The sequence below is a fragment of the Cydia pomonella genome, chromosome 3 (assembly GCF_033807575.1).
Source record: "Cydia pomonella isolate Wapato2018A chromosome 3, ilCydPomo1, whole genome shotgun sequence".
NCBI classification, from domain to species: domain Eukaryota; kingdom Metazoa; phylum Arthropoda; class Insecta; order Lepidoptera; family Tortricidae; genus Cydia; species Cydia pomonella.
This window is the reverse complement of record NC_084705.1, coordinates 23,903,685-23,927,345: the sequence shown is the minus strand read 5'-3', so window position 1 is coordinate 23,927,345 and position 23,661 is coordinate 23,903,685. Positions and strand designations below refer to the sequence as shown.

At 34.4% G+C, this 23,661-nt stretch overlaps 1 protein-coding gene across 1 annotated transcript in view; it reads left to right on the top strand.

Annotated features, from left to right (window-relative positions):
* LOC133516366 (C3 and PZP-like alpha-2-macroglobulin domain-containing protein 8) overlaps positions 1-23,661 on the top strand; it is a 286,831-nt gene that overhangs the window by 78,656 nt on the left and 184,514 nt on the right. The window contains exon 2 of the mRNA XM_061849275.1: positions 9,180-9,283. Coding sequence (XP_061705259.1) covers positions 9,219-9,283 — 65 coding nt within the window. The 5' untranslated portion in view covers positions 9,180-9,218. The remainder of the gene's footprint in view (positions 1-9,179; positions 9,284-23,661) is intronic.

The following is a 23,661-nucleotide window of genomic DNA, read 5'->3' as shown; positions in this document are numbered from 1 at the left end:
GTCAACCTATACGGGTCATAGGTCGCTCATACCTAATCGGGGTAATCCATTTGGTAGACAAGTTTCACATCATGACCATTTTATCGGGATCTGTCCCGTGTCTTCAGGTCGATACGAAAATCCATTTGATGCAGGCAGCGCAGTATACCGTCATAGCTCAACTATACGTGGTGATGTTTTATCAGGTCGTAAATTGTACGGGTATCTGGTGAACCGTCAAACCGTCCGACTGACTTAGTAGAAAATTTTAGTACAAAAACCTTTTACAGCTATTTCGTGACTACCTAGCTATATTTATTTTAGCTAATTTGTCATGGGATTTAATATCTGCCGAGATGACAAGAGTTTTTTTAATTGATTAAAATACACTTAACAGGCGCTGGAGAGTTGTTCCGTTGTTAGGTAATAACGAACGTTGGATTGTCAAAAAAAATAACAGACTATCATTATTCGATGTTCGCGACCATTATAGAACAGCAAGTTGTTTAGCATCAAGGCAACATTTCACGAATGACTCATGATGAAAATTTCAGAAATAAATGGTAACACATATTATACTTATATTCAAGATAATAAAAAGAAATATATATTTAATGCATATAATGGTGTATGTATGTTCAACGATAATATGAAATGTTGTAAAAATCCGTCTTCCACTTCACCGAGTTGGGACCTGAAGCATCTTACAAAGTCGCAATGCCGAACGGTAGATTACTGTAAAAATTAGCCTCAGTAACTCAAATACCAGCTTTCATCATATTTACAGAAATTACACAAATAACGTTGCAGGACTCACAATTCACGAGAAAGATAGATAGATAGATAGAGAGAGAGAGACAGAGAGAGATACTTTGAAATACTTGATGAAATTATGTTCGTTTGTTCTAAAATGTACGTAGAGAAGATGGTAACTTATCGCAGCACATCTTTGTTTCTACAAACTGAACCATTTCAAAAGCATATCTTTTATTCCGTTTTAATATAGCAGCGGTATCATGGTCTCATTTTTATCACCTTTCAAGTCATGCGTCACTTTCGCACTTACATACTCGTTAGAACGTGACAGGCACGGTAACAAATGATAAAGAGCCGAGTATATTAGCCCTACTGGTCACTTTAAAAATACAATATTATCTTAAATTAAAATAATATCAAGTGAGTACATAACAATACTAAACAATTAATTACTTTAAACAAGAACGTAAGAATTTAATACCAATTTGTTTAAAGCTCAAACTTGGTTCAACCCCTTTTGCCCTTCCATTTCAAAATTGGCTTCCAAACATAAATTTAACAACAAGAATTTCCTCGGCTGTATTTTACATTTGACAGATAACTTGAATTTATATAACAAGATAAAACGCCGTAGCTAGTAACATTTAATGCTAATCGTTTTCCATTGCCTACAGTAAGTTTTCTGTAATACGTAGGTTTGACAAAAAAAATCTTCATTTATTTTATAATGTTGAGATATAAAGTTCTCTTAAGGCGGGATTGCACCAGGCGGTACAAGCATATTCTTTACAAAAATGCTTGTGCCGCACAGTGCCGCATACTGGTGGAATCCCGCCTTTATTATATAGCTTATTTGTAAGTATTTTGTTATAAAACTCAAAAACATTATCGGTATTTGATTGCTACAAATTGAGGTTAATTTGTCGTTCATATATGTGAGAAAATGTGTGTTCCTTTGTAATTGTGTTGAATTGTTACTTAATTTTAATGTAAATAATTGCCTATTTTTATATTTATGCCATACGATTAAATAAATTGTGTTTAAGGCATTAGGTTTTCCTAGTAAGTAGAAATGAAAGAGACAGGGCGTATACATACTAAAATGTATACCTACTATAAATATTTCTCTAAGTACGAGACGATCTAACATAATTCATCTTTCACTAAAACTTTTAATAATTTTCATTCGCCATCCCTAACTTCTAACGGCCGCAAGCTACTTATAAATATTACTCAAATTATGCTCAGCAAAAAGTTTCGCAATGTTTTAATTACCGGACTCTTGGGGCTTTCCGACTCTTATCCGCCATAACCCAGAGGATGCTTTGCAGGTATTTCATCCTTCAAAAGGGTGTGAAAATTAGTGTGTTCCGCGGTACTAGACAGTCTAAAGTGGTGCTTATTTTCAGGAGAGTGTGCTAGGGGTAAAGTGGGTATTTGAATATACGATACGGGGTGATATTTTGGATTAATCATCACTATTGAAAGTGGAATATTATGTTTTAGAGTTTGTTTCAAACTTAAGTGATTTAACATTGTAATTGTAAGTGCAAAAAACTTTTAAATATATTACTAAAACATTTGCAAAGGTTATCTTAATTGAATTATAGCCTGATGAAGTTTCTTAATAGTATTATAAAAAGGCGAGCAATTTAAGATATTTTAGTATAACGAGGGGTAAACAACAATTTTGCCTCCTTGAGAAAAAAAAAATTGTAGTTTGATTATTTGAAAAGATTTTTACTCTAAGCTCGGTTGCATTTGGATTAACTACACAATATATAGTAGATTATTAACCAAGGGAGGAAATGGTGCTTTATAACCTCGTTAAACACTCTACTTGTCGTTTAAAATACGAAGAAACTAAATAAAAAAATGCAAAATCAATAAATAAAGTCATAGATCTGATTTTTTTGGACTTACTTGCTATCGGAGACTGCATGTCTAGGGAAGTCCCTTAGGGAAACTACAATGCACATGCAGAAATTTTGTTTAATTAGTTTGAAAATCGTAGGGTTTGCCTTGTACTTTTAATTTTTTCATCCTGCAATTGGCAACACTCAATCCCATTAGGTACTCATACATCCAACTTAACACATTCGCTACCAACGTTTTCGTAGCCCTACGCTCGTAGCCGATCCCAGCGTTTTCCCGCTTTGTAGAGGAAAGCGACTACCAACAGAGAACCCGCCGAGTGGGGTACTCAATGTGTTTGAAACTGTTTCAAGGAATTTAGATATTATATAGTAATAAAATTAGTATAGTAAGTAATTTTTATTTTATATTTTATTCAATTCACATGAATGACAAATAATGAAAAAAAAAACTATTTGATGTTGTAAAAACGTTTTAGTGTGGCCATGAGTTTTCGTCGTTTGTGGTATATTAGGGTTATTTAGAGCAATACATTGGCTTTCAATATCCAAAACGTAAGTAAATAAAACTAATATTTATCCAAAAAAACTTTACCTCCATAAGACGATCATCTGTGTCGAAGATAGAAAAATACGACAGCACTCAAAAACTTTCAAAAGCTATATCGTACAGGTTGTCGCCAGAAAAGCTTTCCGTTTTATCCCCTGTATAAGTGTAAAACTTCGAGTGTACAGCGTCAGGGGTCTATTTAGCGCTGGATTCCGTTGTAGGTACTTCTTACACTCCGGATTTCGTATTGCCATATCAAGTTTTATAACATTTGTCTATCAATTTCGTTTTTAAATGTAATTCTTATACATTTATAACATGTTGTAATAATATATGTCTGAACTAAAAAAACCTTGCTTAATGTTTGTGTAATTTTCTTATTCTTCTAATTAATTTGTGCACTACCTGTTTCTAAAAACTTACTGTTCTTTATATCCTGCTACCCTAAGGTTGTCTGGAAGAGATCGCTTACAGCGATAAGAGCGCCTGTTGCTACCTTTCTTTACATTGTAAATCTGTTTTTAAATTTGTTTTCTTTGTGGTGCAATAAAGAATATTTACTTACTTACTTTATTTTGAAAAAGATTTTATACAAAAAACTAACCTGTTTAACCGAATTTAAACTGTCGTAGGACATTAGTATTAAGTTAATTTTACGGTTTCAGTCTCGTGTTTTCAGTCACTCGCGCGAAATGTTTTAGAGAGCCTGGGTCTCCTTTCGCATGTCACGCCAGTGACTAAAAACACGTGAGTGTGAACCGTAAAATTAGTGTAACCTATTTAACCGCTAACTGTAGTTGTAGGTAATGTTTGGATATTTACATAAAATATAAACAAGGAAAGCTTACATTAATTAATATTATATAATAATTATAAGTAATTAGGTCAATACGGGTAAGTGTGGTATACGCATACAACCACACTTGTCTTAACCGTATTGACTTTATTGTATTGTATATTATGATCCTGAAAGTTAGCAGTAAGGGTTGTATTGTATCCATGTAAGTATTCGATTATAAATGAAACTTTTATTTTAGTCACTGATTAATGATATTCCGTACATAAGTTCCGAAAAACTCATTGGTAGGAGCCGGAGTTTGGACCCGCGACCTCCGGATTGCAATCGCACGCTCTCACCGCTAGGCCACCAGCGCTTCCATTACCTACATAAGTGCGAGTGATTTAATTAAATTATGTTCATGTTTTAAACTCAATCAGCCCGGTCTACTAACTTTGTAATCCTTGGCCACCACTTTTGTAATTTGTGTTTCAAAAGGGTTTCCAGAAATTTATGTTTTACCTGTCTCTTGCAGCTGAGGGAGGACCCTAATTCAAGCCCATATGGCGCCGAGTGCCAACCCTAACTGTTTAGCACCTTTGTGTGCTAAGGTTTATGTAAGGGCTCTCAAGTGGAGGGTGCCTTGTAGACGGGAAATTCGGTGTTCAAGTGTTTGATGGAAATTTAGGTTTGTGGGAAGAAAAATACGGTTTTAGTTAGAACCTGATGTTTGTTGAGTTCTATTCTTACACACATAAGAAAGTAAGTCAAAGAGTCGTTGACTATTTTTTGTATACCGGTGGCAAACAAGTACCTACAATAAATAAGTATAGCGAGCGGATTCAATTCGTTTTTTATAATATTATTAGGTATATTTAGAGCCACCCCACACTAAGCGTCTTGAGCGTCGGCGTTTAGTCAACTCTATGGCTGCTGCTCGACGCCGACGCCACGTTGGCACAACTGCGCAGCGACATACGGGTATATTAATTTAAGGTTTGAATTACTACTTTAACATAAAAAAAGTCGATTTATAATATAATCTTATGAAAATAATGCTTGTATTGTGATAGTGTTATTTAGAATACCAAAATGTATAAGAACCATTTTTTCTATTGCAAACTAGAGGTACTTTATCGACATATGTGTAAGACTATAAGTTAAAAATAAGCATGATATCTTAGGAGTATTTATACTATTTGGTCGCAAATATCATACATCTACAATATTTATCTGAACTTTTGCATTACTAAATAAAGCAATAACCGTATGAACTATTCGAACTATACTAACTCTTTAGTATGATGATAACCCAACAACCGCGGGAATTATACCTATAGTAAACCGGAGACCTGAACAGAACTGTCATTTCTAACATTGTTAAGGTACAATAGTATTGTAGAGGCCTATTGTTATCCCAGTGATACCACTGATCTGAAGTATCAAGGCTCAGATGAATGGCTTCAAGCCTCTTGGCTCGATAGACAATTAGTATCTATGTTGATAGGAGGTAGGTTTCGTAGGTAAATATCAGATTAATTAGCCGCAAACTTGTAGACATAATAAATACTCGTACATTTACACACCTAATTTATTTCACAAGTCTAATTTAATTATAAATGTAGTGACGAGTAATATAAAGGTACCTACTTTTTACTTTTCTTGTGACTTGATGCCAATGATTAAAACCGAAAAATGTGGCTTTCATAGGCTAAAATAATTTTGATAATGTTGTATGACGGGACACACCATGGATTTCATAGACCTCACGGACGGTGCTATCGATTAGGTACTTACGGAAAACTTAATTTAAGTTATAATTGGGTACTTGACACATGTTGAATATTATAACAAAATTTAGTTAAATGGATAGAAAATGAACCATCCATTATAAAAAAGTGGAATAAAAAAAAAATTGAGATTATAAAAAAATACAAATCTCAAAAAAAAAAAATTTGTCTTTCAAAAATAGAAAATAAAATGGTTCCATTCGATTCCTTACATTTTATTGAAAAATAAATTGTATGACAACTATACACATAAACGCAATATTTCAGGGTCAAAATGGCAATTTCCTTGATCTTCCATACATTTAGGACAGACTTATATGATGTGACGGCACATCAATTTTGTTAGAGGCGTTTCAATCGTCGAGTGCGAGCGTCAGACTTTAACTCTCATTTCTGATCTCTGTGTTGCTAAATGCCATGAGTCCTATATAGACATTTGATCCCCAGGAAAATCAAGATCGTTTGACATTAACGTATAAATGTAAATAACTAAAACACAGTGTAAATGTTCCATATGATACATAAATAATGGTCCGTTTCAAAATAACTTGCGTATTAATCATGGATGGAGGAGCCTTCAAGCGTTATGCGAACATCGAGTTAAAGTGTTTTATTACCCTAACAAGACCTATTTTCTAGACTAAATGTCTGACGGCAGTTGCTGTTAAAACTAGTGCTTATAGCAATTTATTCGGAGAGAAATTGTCGTAAACTGTTAAAATTCAAAACTGATGAAAATTACATTTCATAGCATTAAAGTGTTTAACGTACGTAACATAAATAATTCAATACGAGCAAATAATAATTACGCCACCACTCCTGGCTTAAGCAGCTCTTCAACTTTCCCTGTTTAATGTTACAAGGTTCGCAAGATCTCTAACAAATTGTTCTTGTGCTTTAAGAGTCTACGAGTTGTTATTATACTCGTCACGTAGTACGTCTCGTACCGAAATAATAATAAGGTCCGCGAATTGTAGCTACGGGAGATAACGTTTTTATGACCTTTGACGTTTTAGTGCCTGATATAGAATGCAGCTTACGTATGGAGTTGATATCTGGGCCCCTAGTGTAAACTTAGTCGATAGCGAAACGTGACGTACGCGTTTGCGTTAAGTCTCATTTTGTATGGGTTTTTGAACAGCGCGCCAAGCGGGACGTTTTGGAAAGTCAAAAATCTCATACAAAATGACACTTAACGCAAACGCGTACGTAACGTTTCGCTGTCGAAAATATTTACACTAGGGGTACTGATATGTTTGTGTAGCCGACAGTGACATACTTAATTGCATGTTTTCTTAAAAAAATAGGTGAGTTTACTCTTGTTAATATAAAATATGTTATGTTTTCTCTCCGGATGATAAATTAAGCTGATATTACGGCTCAACTCACGTGTTTTTAGTCACTCTTTAGTTTCGGAGAGTCTAGGTCTCCTTTTTCAAGCACTAACAAGTGCGACCATTCGCGATGGCGGCACTTTGTCGCGCTTCCTACTTTATATAACGCAAAGCGCGGCAATCGTGAACGCTCGCACTTTTAGTGCTTGAAAAAGGAGACTTAGGCTCTCCAATACATGCCGCGCAAGTGACTAAAAACACCTGAGATAAGCCGTAAAGTTAGCTTAATGTTAGTACTTATATGTCACGACAGTTTAAATTCGATTGATAAACTATATAAAATAAAACTTTGAGCGTTTTTTAACAGAATGATAGAACATGACAGGAAAACTTGTAAATATTTATTAATACCTATTAATTAGCATGATTTTTCTTTTTTAAGTCGTCATTATCTTCCAAGCTTTGTCCCGACATTTTTCTTAATAGAGTGAAATATTAATAAGATAAATAAATAAATATTGAACATTCTTAAACATATTCACTAAGCCCCGCAGTAAGCTCAAGAAGGCTTGTATTGTGGATACTCAGACGATTTATATAATATTTAAAAATATATATACTAGATCAATTTCTCTTCAGTATAGTCGAGTTCATAAATATATATATATTTCACCTTATTGCAATGGATTGTGGTGAATAAATGTATACATAATTATGAACTCGACTGTACCTCATACTTGATCAGTTTTCTGCTAAACTGGTGAAAGTTCTATGAAACCTCTATGAGAGGCCATAATAACCCGCGCTTTGGCCGTCAGGCTTACGAAGTTGTTGAATGGCTTTTATACGTTATAAATACGAACCTACCTACAAATCATTACTTTAATAAAATTATACCTACTTAAATGTATAAATTGTGCATCACTTGTCCCGTAAGTCAAATATATTTCACTATTGTATGCAATGTAGATATTTATCAGTGTAAGTAAATGTGTAATTCTTTTATGGGAAATAACTGTATCCTGAAATACAAAGATAATCTTGGTGTACCTCATATTAATTGGACAGGTCTAATGTGAATAGGTGCTTGAAAATTTTGTTTTTAATGGCAGTTAGGAACGAAGTATTTACATCATCGTAATATGGGTTTGGAAGTAAATTGGACTGGTTTTAATGATAACGCGTGACTCGGGACTGTATATAAGGTGCCCACGAGGAACCCGAGAGATTTTAACCACGCATTTCTGAGGCCATAAGAAGGAAACAATGTAATATATATATATTTAAAATTATTATAAGTATACTTTTTTATTGTTGTTTTGCACTGCCCAATAGCTTATTTCTTGCCACCGATTCGCTATCTGAATGTTGTCTGGCACATGGTACATAAAATGTAAACGCTATTTGTAAACTTGTAACTCAAAAAATACTTGAATTCTTTTTTGTAAAACCTATGTTTTGCATAATATTACTTGTCACTTTTTGACATCTAAAAATAAGGATATTTGGACTCAGCCCCATAGTGGCAACATCGCCATCAAAAAGGCGTTTTGCACTAAGTAACAATAAAAAAATGTTTTTTTTTTGGTAAGTGGCTTTAACTCTGAAATTGGGTGAATACCAAAAAAGTTTATAGGACATTTTTGTCTTTAAATATGATCAGGAATATACTGTTAAAAATGTCTCGCAATGCTCATGGGCGCCGTGTATGGTTTCTGATTTTTTTACCCTATATAGAAAATAAAATAAAATCAAATTAACATTTTTATTTGTTTATTTGCATTTCTAACCGACATGTGAAATGCTTTACAGCAAATTTTGTACCATTATTTAATTTTACTACATACTAAAACCAAGATTAGTTATTGGATAGCCAAGATTCATTTTTTCAACTAACAAAGGGACAGCTACGATATTATCGTAGCGCTACGTGGCTGCTCAGCTGTAGCATGAATTACTACTTGCTACGTACTACGCACCTACAGGTAGTGCTGGCTCTGTAGGCAAAAACTCGTAGAGCCGTAAAGACTATCAGATTACCGCTGAATAGGTAAATGCGTTATTTAATTACCTGCCAGTATTAATGATGCTCAATAAAACTGTTTGTGTTTGTTTCAGGCCGTGCTGAAATGCGCTGACGTCACGGTGGTCCGCAAGATGGCCGCCGCAGCGCTGCTGTTTGCGCTGCAGCTGGCGATCGCCAGCGCTGGCAAATGTACCACGTAAGTTTATAATATCGATTGGCTTTCAACGTAAACATATTTTTTTACAGCTTATCCCAAGATACCACAGATCTTTATTTACTTAAGCGACTAACCGATATGCTCCTATTATGCATTCTACGTATTTTTTCGTCGTCCCGCGTTGTCTATTGTGGTTGCATAGTTATAAATTGTTTCTCTTTCGAAACTATAACACGTTATGTTTTTTGTTACTGAAAAAATATTTTTCGTCGTAAAAGCTTCGTATAGGTGTTAAAGCGAATCTGAATTTTCTCACCTCGCGTAATACACAAAATACAGAGCTTAGCACTTACACGAAGAATTTACACAAAAAAGGAAACTCGACGATTGACCTTCTCAAAGCAAAAGCGTAGTGCAAAAATGAAAGCCGCGCTCCACTCATGTGTGGGAAAGGCGGGTTTTATTCGAATTCTGGGGCACGCCGCTGGAGCGAAAGTGAAAACGTGTCAAGCGTCGAGCGGTAAATACTGTGCCTATTAGTGATGTTTACTACGTCATTATGAGATGTTCGACACTCAATAACTAAGGACGTTCGGCCCCATTCGAAGAATGATTAAGCAACGTTTAAGATCTTTAAAAGATCGACATGTCAAAATTGACGTTTATTTCGATTTCGCTGTGATCCCAATAAGATCTATCTACGATATTTCTAACGTCAAAGTGACATTGGTTGCCCGAATCGAGCTGCTTCTGTTAATTATACGACATACAACAGATATCTAAATGAGAACTTATCTAAACCAGAACTTATCGTTATCGTAACTCATTCTTCGAATCTGACCGGTTGATTCGAAGCGTCCGTAATGTCGAGATGATGTTTCATGCAATGATTTTGGGCAGTAAGTCTTTCACAGAACTTATACTACTTTGTTTTTTTTTGCTTTATATTTGGGAAAGGCATATAGCTGACGAGAATTTTCAACATCTATTATATTGAGTCTTGAACAACTAAAGCACTGGAGCAGATTTCTCAATAAAGTAGAATAAATCCCTTGACAATGAACTATGTTCGTCGCCTTGAATGAGCAAATCTTATAATTATATACCTTTAAACGAGCAATTTCTTGTATATTTATGTATTTCGGGGATCTCGGAAACGGCTGTAAGGATTTGGATGAAATTTGCTATATGGGGGTTTTTGGGAGCGAAAATCTATGGGTCTTATTTCTGGGAAAATGCGCATTTTTTAGTTTTTCTCTTAGATATTATATTTATTAGATATGAAGAGTAAGATAAAAATCGTATTTGTTTTTTATACGATTGCCCAAAAAAAGGAGTGTATTGTTTTTCTCCTTTAAGATGTGTCAAAGCAACGTTTCCTTTATCCTATCTACTTCATGTCGATAACCTCGCACGTCACAGTGACAAACAGTAAAGCTGTTGTAATAGGACTCTTAATATTGTTGTCACTGTGACAAGGTAAGAAGTGGAAAAGAAACCAAATTCCTTGACCGTCCATCATACTCTCGCTGACAAAGTCAAGTAACAATCACTTATTTTGAAGCCTTTATATATTAAGCCATCTCGACGGATGGTTAACCGGTAAATAAGAGCTCACTGGGCAAGCAGAAAATGAATGAATAATAAGTTCCAGTTAGAAGGGAACTTCAATAAGGTACGACATTACTTAGTTAAAAAGTTAACGTCTGTAAACGGCTTAAAAAGTTACTGTTTTTTTCTGTCTGTCTGTCTATAATCTGGAAGTAAATTTGACGTTAGTTTTAAATGTCAGAATCCGTTATACAAGATGTAACAAAAATAGCGGAAATTCGTTTAAGGGCATATTTGGTATCCTTTTATACTTGGGAAAAAGTAGATTTTTTTAATGCTATTTTTTTCTATGGGCAGGTTGCTGAACTCTGTCAACAAAGGCCAAAAATGTTTCGCGTCAAAAAACTTTTCTTCTACTTTTTCCTAATTAGAACACGATACCAAATAGAGGATTAAAGGATCCCCACTATTTTTCTTACACCTTGTATAAACTTGCCAGGCAGAGTTAATAATTTTTGGTAAAATAAAGTGTATAATTATTATCCTTACGCAGCAGAAACGTCAAATAGACTTATTATAACGAGGGCGGTGTCATTGAGCTCTTGTCTCGAAATCATTAGGGAAGCGGTCGTCACGGGAAACGCTGACTCAGGACGTAACAAAAAGTCAGACTTGTTTCGGAATATGGATTTTCTTATGTATCATATTACAGAGGAAAGAAACGCCTTTTATAGCAGATTACAACTGTCAATAATGATGTTAATTAACCTAACTCGACTTGTTTGTTGTTCGAGAACAATTTGACGAAAAAGCAAACTACAACATAAAAAAAGTTATGTATGTAGGACGCAGTATTCATTTTTTTTAAGAACGAGGTTACTAAGAGAAACTCTACTCAGTAATCATCCAGCGGTTTCTGTTGTTTAGTTTTGTAACTTTTACTACAACTTACAATCATTTTTTTTTTAAATACAAAGCGACAAAAAATATTTGTTTAACGATAAACTATACACAATTATACGACATAATATTATAGAATAATGGTTTAAGAACTTTATTCTCATTAAGAATTTACAAAATTCACTTACATGAGAACACAATATTTTTATAAATACTTAATACTAACGTGCAGACAATGCATAATAACATTTCATTTATATTACTGTTAAACTATTCTTATACTTCTAATTAATGTGGGTAGCAATAGTTAGTTAATAATGATCGATAATTAGCATGCCTTTTTGCATGACTTTCATTTTTAGTCATATAAACAGTCACCATTTGAGTTAGGTGTATTTATTTTTGTATTCAACCACACACTGTAGAATTTAAACTTATATAAAAAGACGTTGTTTGTCATCTTCTTCACGTCGAGGGCTACGACGCCAAAAATCAATTAATCATTTTCCCCTTGGTAATAAAATTTACTACTCGACATCACTTCAGCGGAGCTTAGAAAACTCGATTTATTTTCGAAAGTCATCTATTTAATTGAAACAAGTTCACGAGTTTGCTTACAAAGGAACTTAAGACTGAGAGGGATTTAGCAGTTTCAGGGTCCCGTATCACGATCAATTTGTGGCACGAATGTATTACCTTTTGGTAGCTGTTAACTGCTGAGATGCAGGAACGACCACGTAGGCAGTGAGGAGCGAAGACAGACAAAGCTTATTTTGCCATTTGGCTAGATAAGATCCTTTGATCCCTTGATATATGATTTATGAATTGTACAAAGCCAACCCGACTGTTTGATTAACTTTTGGTTGTTTATTTTATAAGACATTTTTTTTATTTATTTACACGCTCTTCTAAATAAGTACTAAAACTGTAAAGAACCATTTAAAAAGTATTATATAAGCTACTTAAATGTGATAATCATACGTCGGGGTTTTCGGTGCGGGAATGTTTTCTTGTATTTATAACTTTGTCTATTGTAAAATAATTACCAAACTATGAATTAAAAATAGAAGGTATCTAAGCTTCAAATGCGCTTAAAAATATTAAAATAGTATTGGTTTTTATAGTTTTAACCTGTTTTTTGGCTAGTGTAAAACATTCCCGCACCGAAAACCCCGGGGTATGGTGATAATACATATTCCTAATGGCGTTGTGCACGTATATATAATTCTAACTTATATCATTTTTTGATTTCTACCTAAATAAATACTAAACTTGTACATTTCTATACACTTATCAATTTAAAAAACGGAATTGACTTTTTGTCGAAGCTGCATTGCTACTACACATTGAGTTTGAGCACCATAACAGAACCCGCGACCGCCCGACCCTTCGTGTTTTTTGCTGCAAGGGTTAGCGGTGACTTTGACTGGGTTAATGATGGCCAAACTTTTGGCCGTAAAAGTTTTTTCATAGCACTTTCCACACAAATTGTTCGTGGTGAACGCTTTGCGACTTGCGTGATGCAAAGGGGATCAAGTGATACATTACAAAAACTTCCAGATGGAATGAAGGAGAGAAGTCAGATATTTATTTTTTATAGGTACACAGTGATTTTGAACTACCGAACAGATATTAATAGCGTAATTCTAACCTCATAATGAGTAATCCTTAAAAAACTCAAAAGATTGTTGTCACTGGTGTGAAAACTATTTCTTATGCCGGGGCCAGACTAATGGGAAACGCCGCTGGAATTATCGCAATAATCAACCGCGTTTTCCGTTAGTGTGGCTCAGGTATTAGAAAGAATCAGTTGATAGTCAACTTTTATAAAATATAGATTACAAGAGTTACGTTACTCCGTTCATTTATTTTATAAAGCAGGGTTTATTTGAGTAGATAGGTATATATTTTGTTTATTTACTGCACCTTAAACCCTTCTCCATAATGTTAGAATCAGTTACAATGTATCTTAAGGCGCCGGGTAGGGCAAGGCATTCTCCATACAAACCTTGTGCAAGTTTTATTCGTTAGTTTTGGCACTATAGCATTTAATTTCATTTTTTGTTTGTATATATTGGATATGCGCAGAACTTGATGTAGAAATTTTTCTTTATTAAAAAAAAATAAAAAAATACAAAAAACTAAAATAAAAAAAATATTACATCAAGCCAGCTAACAGAAAAATAAGCATATTTACCAAAAATAACAACTGTAGCGCAAACACAAACGAAGAAAAACGCGCACAAAGTTTGTATGGAAAGAGCTTGCCCTACCCTTCGCTTTAAGTAGGTACGTTACATATTTAGACCCCGGGCTGGCCAAGCAAGCCCTGGTAAAATTCCGGAAAAACACCGGGAAGATGATGACATGCATAATAAACATTTTAATACATACATAAATAATTATACAAGGTGTTTATTTAGTGTCCTGCAATAATTTACCGGGTGAATATATAGGTCATACTGAGCAATTTTTATTTTTGGACCAAAGGACCATGGGCAATTTTGTATCGAGCTTGGCCCCAAAACCAACACAGCTGAGAGTTAGGTCGTTAAATAGGTCTTGAAATCTACTCCATTTAACTCTATGGGCACCAAGCGGAATTCCATTGCAGAACTGAGATATTTGTACTTTATTTAAAATGTCATCACCCTAATTACCTACGCAATAGAGTTCAAGAAAGTAAAGCAATTGCTGCAGGGTAGATGTTTGCGCACCGCTGCGAGCGCGGCAAATCATTCGCCGCGCTCGCCCAGCGAACGACTCAATTGTCTAGGACTCTACTGTTTAAGAGAGCCTAGGTCTCCTTTCACATGTCACGCGAGTGACTAAAAATACGTGAGTGTAAACCGTCAAATTAGTTTAATGTTAGTATGTCTCACTACAGTTTAAATTAGATATTTTAATGTTTTTTTTTTTTTATTTAAAATATATGTATTTTTTAAAAACGTATGGGAAGTAAAAAGTTTAGTTGTATATACGCCAAACCTCGCTCTTTCGCTTAGTACGCCCGTGTTTTCCACCCTAATTTCAACCCCTTAGAGAATACATTTCGGGATAGAAAATATCCATGTCATCTTTTAGGTTATAATCCACCTGTAGGTAATGTGCATTCGGGTATTTCTGAACATTTTTGCACTAGATAATGGTATGGACGTTTATAGGTAGATTTTTTGAGACCCTTAAAGAAAAATAATAAAAAATTCCTGGGTGGAATATCCTTGTATCCATTTACACGAGATTTTATAAATAACATTGGATTTATTAGATCAGTATTACGAATCTATTAGTTTTTTAGTTATTAAATTTTCATTTTAACATAACGGTAATAGATAGTGATTTATCATTCCAAATTAGCTCAGATAAATCTGAATAAAGTTAAATTACGTCCTATTTGCTTGAAACAAAACGTGCTCGTGCTTTGCTTGGAACTTTTTTTCCGTTTGTGCCTGTTGAAATAGGTACCTAAACAAGTCTTAAACAAACTTTTAGTTCGGAATTATCCGACCTGAATTCAGTATAGTGATAAATATCGACAGTACCTTATAACTTAACAAGATGAATGAAAACAAGTGTTTCTTTCATAAGTAATAGTTACTGATTTTTATATAACGTTTTTCAATCACAAGACATGTACAGATTGTTTACCTTTTTTTCTAATGCAAAAAAAACGAACTATAATATTTATCTCCATTTTTGCGCTGACCCTTGTCTCAATTTTCGGCCAGGGGCCTGACCGATTTCTATTTATAAACTGTAATGATACTATTTACTATTATACTAGAATAGTTACGAAAATTACTATTCATAGTACAATTGTTTGAGAACCATTAGCTGTTCCTATGAAATAATAAAATTGGGCAATTCCGAAACACCCTTTGATTCGGAATTCTCCAGATGATTCGGAATTCCTCAGTGTGGGTAAATCCGTAAAATTCAAAATATTCGAGCTAGAATGTTCTTAGCCCATTGAATAGTAATAAAAATCAAAAATATAGGTAGCATAAGTCAAAGGAATAAATCCATTTACTTAGCCGATTTTCTGATGTGCGGCCAAATCCAAAAGATCTTAAGATTAACTGGTAGAAAACGCCTAATGACATTAAGTCCGCTTTTTGTACTGTAAGGTTTGTTTTTTGTGCAATAATGGTCAAATAAAATGAATAAATAAAAACACAGGAAATAGCACTTGCTCACAAAAATGGCGCGCCACTTAATAGTTTTGCCGGTAGCGTTCCAAGCCTACTGAGGCGGGGGCAGTTAAAAAAAGTGTCAAGAAAAAAGTTGTCAGCGCGCATAAAGGTGTCGCGTTTAGTAGAAAATTTGCATTTTCGAAATATCTCAAAATACCCGAATAGTTAATACACCTTATGCCATATCTCATCAAAATTTTCATTCATATGATTATGTGTGGTTGTGGAACAAACATTTAAACACCTGTTTAGATGATAATTGATTAAACTTACTTTCGTAAATAATATACTTAATATTATAAGAATATGTAAATGTACGCTTCCATAAATCTTTTAAGCACGACGTACTAATATTGAAATCAATATTTAAAACAGGTGTTTAAATGATAATTGATTAAATTGATTAATATCACCGATCAAAAATAAACAGTCCATAAAAATAAACAGCTCGTTTTCTTGCGATTACCCTTCATTCGTGATATGAAGCTTCCACTCTAGGTCGCTTAATGAGATGTACTATTATACTTAGAAAATTTTCCTATCTCACGATCTCAATAATTAGTGTAGAAATGAAACCTTGCGAGATACAATATCAGTTTAGGGGTTATCGTGATTTGACGACCTCACCTACCGTTACGATTTCACGTTACAGCCCGAGGGAGGCAATAATGATAATACCTTAGAAATTAATTATACAATCTAATTAACTGTCTGCAGTGGAAATTACATAAAAGTGTCAAGTTTAATATGAAGTAATGTAATAATTAAAAATGTCAATAAAGTCGAGAGAGTTAATTAAGTGACGGCACGGCATAAAGGTCTGATTATAAAAGTGCCAATACTGTTTATTAAAATCAACGTAACGTTTATATTTAAAAAAAATGTTTGTAGATGCATTTATTCGGAAATTAAACGTATTTTCAAGATACATACATACACGGTACTACATGAGGAACCCGAAAGATTTTAACCATGTACTTCTGAGGCCAAAAGAAAGAAAAAATGTTATATGAGTTTCAGTAAATTTCGCCAAAAAAAAATTTTTTTTTGTTTTTTTTTTTCAAATTTTGAACGTATTTGTACATAAAAAGTTAATTTTATGGGATAACTGGCACTGATTTTTTTTGTAAAAACTAGTTCTTGCAAAGGTTACTTGTCACTTTTTGACATCTATCAATTAGGATATTTAGACTACGCCCCATAATGGGATCATCGCGATCAAAAAGGCGTTTTGCACTAAGTTACGATAAGATGTTTTTTTTTACATGGTTATTAAGTCTGAAACTAGGCGAAATCCAGAAAAGTTTATATGACATTTTAGTCTCTAAATGTGATCACTGTCAAAATCTTTCGGTTTCCTCATGTAGCACCGTGGCAATAGGATGTCTTTTAAAAGTAATACATTTGGAAGCACTGTATATAGCCTCTTGATCTAACACCTTCAGGTCACTGGGCTTGCTCCAAAAGTGGGTGGTGGGGGGTTGGCGGGAGAAAACTTCAGTACGCCAGTTCGTGGTGTGATTTAATGGATTGTTCGAACTTCCGCCAAGTCAATACATTCAAGTCAGCTGCTAAAATGACACCGAAACTTGAAAGTACTTAGTCAAGAACAAATGACTCTGGTATGAGTACGAATATTAGTCGATGAATTAATTTAATATTTTATACAGTTGTTGTCTTTGTATTTATGCATCTTTGGGTCAAAGTGTAATAAAGCAGCAGTTTTGAAACGCTTTGTCCGGGCGAACTACGAAATCTGTTAAACGATTTTTTGTAAAGTTGACCTGCTATACTTTACCTATATCTCCAGCAAAAGGCGGGTTGCCAGGGCTGGCAGCACATGAATAATTCAATACGGCGTAATGAGCCGCGGGCACGTCTTCAGTCATACTGTGGAGGAAATCTATGGAAGCGGGCTCAGCCCTAATGATTTTAACAAAAAAGTGTCCGCGCAAAATGGAACGTTAACGGTTGGTTACGTTGGGTTTGCTCGGCTGCCTTTTTACTTTTTGGTTGGAAATGTACGTACATTTCTGTTTTGATTCTTGTTTTCAGGTCTAATTTAGAGAATTTGTCATTTGCTTGAGAAGAAGGAAATTTAAACATATTCCAGTGTTCTTTTAAACGTTTGTAAAGTAATTAATATTCTAACCCCCTTATTCCTAAAACTTTCCAAGCCTCAATTACTTAATTTATGTTTTATCCCTTTCTTACAAATTCATAAGTCAAAGTGGCAGATTAAGACAAACGATCATAGCGATTTGAAGCTTGTAGCGCTTGTTTGTGAATAACGCCATTCAAATAAAATAGTCTTTGCATAGGGATTTTATTTACACTCTTTAGTCTGGAGATTGCAAAGTAAACTAATCCAGTATAATCAAAGTAAAATTTGTTATTTTCTTAATCCACTCAAGCAAAGTAGGTCTCGTGAGAAGTAGGTGTAAGGTCGTAGGTAGGTGTAGGTACACGTGTAAGCTGTATAAGGGATCTCGAAACAAATTTGAGGTGGCACCTCATAAATGAATAAAACTATGTAGCTATTAATAATCATTTGTTACCTATTAATGATAATCAGAATACATATTTTATGCTAAGATTCGCAATACCAAACACCTGACCTAGACTTCATAATATTAATACTATTACGATTCAGTCTACATAAATGTTCCGTCCCAATGGACGCGCAGCTTAATGAATTCCGCACTAAATTGTCGACATCGGAGTGTCATTTGATCCACAAAAAGCTTGGAAACAAACCAGATGTTCCCCGAACAATTCCCCGTTTGTATTCAAGCATCGCGGTAGTTGCGTGTTCGTTACATTGTTTTATATTGCTTTTTCATTATTTTTCCTACTCCGCATGTTTCATTTACTTACTTTATTAATATAACTACGCTTAATATAATTTTTCTTTATGAAGGATGCCGTTGAATCTATAAAATATATTATTACTAACTCATGTTAATAAACTGATAAATCTGAATTATTTTAACGCAACCTACATATAGTAATTACGACAGGGTTTTTAATTGCCAAAGTAAGCTTAGTTTTTTCTTTTGATATTAACTACGAGACTGACTATTGTAATATGTTTCACGATACGTATCATATTAACTTCAATGGACATCGTTCAATAATCCTATATAAGTATAAATAGTGCCACCTGAGAAGGTACGCCACATTTTTTGTGTTTCATTACCAATTTCAGCAATGTTTTTTCGAAACTACGGGTAGGATTCGTACGTCGCACTATATATAATATAGCGATATACGGAACATTGCAGGAAATTGAGGCTTTATTGTTTGGAGTAGTTTTTACTATTCGTTTTTTCGTTATTTATATTTACCAAATCGAAAATTGCCTAAGAAGTATTTTATATTAATCAAACCTTTTCCCAAACCCGTACGTGCCCGTGCGTGTCCCATTAGCGGCACGTTTTAGACCGACGCATAAACAGGCAGCGATACTACATTAAACCCGGCTGACAGAAGCCAATCCCGGATTCGGTTCTCACGTATCGGCCATTACCATTTTCTATTTATTTGTTGCTTGGCTCGCCCAGCCACGCTGTCGGGACAATGAAGTCACGCGCCTACACCACTTTACTGGCACTCGACCGCTGAAAATATGAGGGAGCACCTTAAAAATATATTGAGCATATGCAAATGTCTTTGAGGTTTTTTTTTTTAACTTCATAATTTGGTATTTTTATGTTTATTACCTATAGTTATAATATAACGTTATTTTGTAATATTATTTTCTAGTAATACTATACTTCAAGCACTTAATTAATAAATTCCTCTCCCCCCTAATTCCCCTCTATTCTTATTATTATGTATTTCCATGTACATTTATTCTCAGGTTGTGCAATAAAGAGGATTTGTATTCCGTAATATACCTACCTATAGTCACGTGCATCACGAGGTAGAAGTAAAAGTAAGTAATAATAGCAATTCATCCTGCCAGGTAACTTTCCGAATGTTTGTAAAGAATCCAATTTTATTTTTCAATATTTTTCTACAGCACCCAGCCCCAAATCAATATCCGAATCAAATTCTGTTTACCACCTTTCATCATGGCATCCTCAGCTATAAATTAAAGCCGCAGAAATGCAATCACATCTCAAGAGTTTATCGATCAGCGGACGCCGCAAGAGTCCACTCGTAAGCTTTTGTCGCCTGAATTTGTTCAAACGTACAATAACGTCAGTCGCATCCACGGGAATGGATGTGGACTATCTCATTATGAAGCTGAGCGTTTTAATATTATTTTGGGAGCTTTTAACTCGTACTACAGATTTCAGAATATTTAAATTTCGGGACAAAGTATGAATTTAACATGAAAATAAAGACAAAAGTATATTAAAAGAATTATTTTTGAAGCTTGTTAAAAATAGTCAACTATGACTAGCCAACTTTTATTTAGGAGAGACGATGCATTCATTTTATAACATTACCTTTACATTTTGAAGTAGCTTTTGTAATTTTGCGCTATTGTTACCTATGACATCCCGTAATGAAAAGGAAGTACCTAAAAATCGCTATTTAGATCTACAAAACACTTTCACAGTTCAAAAAGGCCTTACATTTTTTATAGGTAATATTTGAAAACAGGTATTTATGACTTTTGATGGGTAGATATTTCGTGCAACCCGTCACAACTGTGCAACCTAATAAAGATCTGGAATTGAAAATACTATGGGTCTAGAGCCGCACCACTGACTTGATGGCCAGACGACATTTGTTTAACATTTGTGACTGCGATTGGCAAGCTATTGCCAGAAATAAGAACTTTGGCATATCATTTTATCTCTTCCTTAGTACCTGCTTATATTTATTTACTTCACTTTTATGGCTGACATTGCCAGATGTATATTTATAATAATTATAATATCTATATATTTGTATTCCTAATTAACTTTATTGTATGTACAGTCGCCATCAGATATTTCTATGCATCCAAGGTGCCCAAATATATCTGAGCAATACTAAATTTCAATAAATTCTGCACACTGCAAATGCCATATTCATCTGAACTGTTGGAATGAGAAAAAAATTTGAGCATGTATTTTTTCAATAAATTCTTAGCATACTTCCAGTCAAAAATATCTGATCATGTAAAATGTCAATTGTATCTAAGCAATAACTCAATAAGAACGTTCACAAAGATCTGCGCATTAAAGCAAAACATGCCTTTAGCCTTTGTGTTAAGGTTAAATATTAGAACAATAAATGAAATTTTTGACACCTATAAATACAAAATTTGTTCAGAGTTCGGAAATCGAAATTATGCGTTTTCACTTCGTTATCGAGTGGACATAAGGGTGTTATGAGCGTGGCAAAGTAGTTTTGATTGATACTTGATAAATATGCGTGATTCCGCCAATCGTTGTCAAACTTGTCATAATCGAAATGTATTGAACGGTTTAGATAAACTACGAGTATTATTTAATGAATAATAAATAATTTATAAATGATTTACGAATAAATGGGTTCAATATTAAATACTACGAAGTTATCATCATCATCATGAGCCAAATAACGTGAACTGATGGATACAGGCCTCCTCCATGCAGTTTTATGGAGGGAAATGGCATAATCGCCGCGTTTGGCAGGCGGGTTGGCAATCGAAGTCAGATGGCTTTTGTTCCACGAAGTGTGCTGCTGCCTGCCCTCCGGTCTACAGTCCCTTAAGCCACTATTTCGCATTTCCGATTTAGGAAGCCAATTTAGAAAATTAGGATGTGAAATAGCTGATTGGGGTGAAGGAGAGGTCGAGGGAGGCAAGTTAAACCAAACCAAGGTAAAATAATAAAGAAAAAGTGGCGTGATTTTACTGAGGGCCGAGACATTAAATTACTTTACATAAAGTTAGAAAAATGTGTTTTTAATCACTGATCACAGATCATAATATTTTTCTGTGTATACTTAGACTACGGTGACTGCCTAGCTGGGCCGTGTGCTTGTTTTCCACCGTCATAGTATAGAAATCGCCAAGTTATTTTGAACGTATTTAAATCTATTTTTAGGTTCCATTTTGCAATTTATGCTACGGTACCCAAAAAACAGGAAAAGTTTGTTTCAGAAAATATGATGCTCTGGCGGGAAAGACCGAATCTGCGGTTTGCTTTTGAAAAAGCTGTTGGTATAATTTAGTTACTCAAACTCAACACGCCAAGCAGTTCTTAACAAAGACGCTAGTATTGGGAGTAGTTATTACGTTGAATGGTATGGTATATATGTGGTCAGGCAACATTGATTGGGGCAGTTTCCTGCAATTTAGACTTGTCAAAACTATGAATGTTGAAGTAGGTATTAGTTTATTTCATCCTATCTGAAAAGGCACTTGAAAATCGTGTCTAATCAACACATTTCTGCGACTATGCTCTACTATAAGTGCTACTTTAATGACACCTAAGTTTCAGCGGCCAGCATTTGACTTATACATATAGGTCCCGCTTCGCAGGGTTCACGGCAATTTTTAGTACGGATCCCTAATATTTCTCTAATTAGTTTCAATTTTAGGTGCACACAACTTAATTGTCAAATAAAAGTTAAATCGGTGGTCAGGTGTGTGACGACAATTAAGCATGAAATCTTTATGAGGGTCAACTTTATTCACGAATTTATAGTACAATAACGCATAATGTTTATGAATTAAGCACAAAAAAGTAGTTTAAGTTTAAATTTAAAGCTTAATTGTCGTCACAACACTGACCACCGATTTAACCTTTTTTTGACAGCTAAGCTAATTGGGTGACCCTGAAAGTGAAAAAGCCCTAATATGTATAGCCTATGATACTCGCAAAGAGTGTAGCTTACCAACGGTGAAAGAATTTTTCAAATTGAAATAGAAATAGAAACATTTATTGCAAACCATGGTACATACAGTAGTTACAAATATAAAAAATAGAATCACATGGCACCCTGGTAAGGTATGGCAAGTATTCTTGCTACAGTTAGTCCAGTATTTTCGGAGCCTATTCAATACAAACAAACAAATCTTTCTTCTTTCTAATATTAGTATATATAGTACAGTCGCCATTAGATATATGTGAGCTTTTTTTAGAAGTACTCATAAATATCTGAACACGTCTCTATTTCCAAAGCGTTAGAGTCCATGTTCAGATATTTATGAGCACCCTGATAGCTCACATGTATCTGATGGCGACTGTACTAGCGGCCCGTCCCGGCGTCGCACGGATCGTAGCTTTCCAATGGTGAAAGAGTTTTTGAAATCGGCACAGCAGTTTTTAAGTTTATTCATTACTAAACGTATAAAAATCTAAAAACATAAATCTAACAATTATACGACGTAAGGCGTAAATATACAGTATATTCTTCTCAAATGAACATATATTTGTGAACGCCTTTGTTGCTTAGATACGTTTGGTATTTTGTTCGATCAGATATTTTTGACTGGACGTATGCAAAGAAATTATTGAAAAACAGCATGCTCAGATGTTTATGGCATTGCAGTAGTTGCGATATAAATGGCATTTGGAGAGTGCAGAATTTATAGAAATTTAGTCTTGCTCAGAAATATTTGGACACCTTGGCCGCTCCGATATATCTGATGGCGACTGTACGTAATTAGATTATGCTACTGCCAATAGATAAATAGCCTCGGAATTTAGCGAGAAGACCGCTTGTCGTCTACTTTTAGTTCTTGATTTCTGTAAGTATTGTATTATTTTATTGAGATGTGAATAAAGGGTATCTGTAAAATAAATAGTCTTAAAATGGTTTAACTTAATGAAAATTTTATTGACC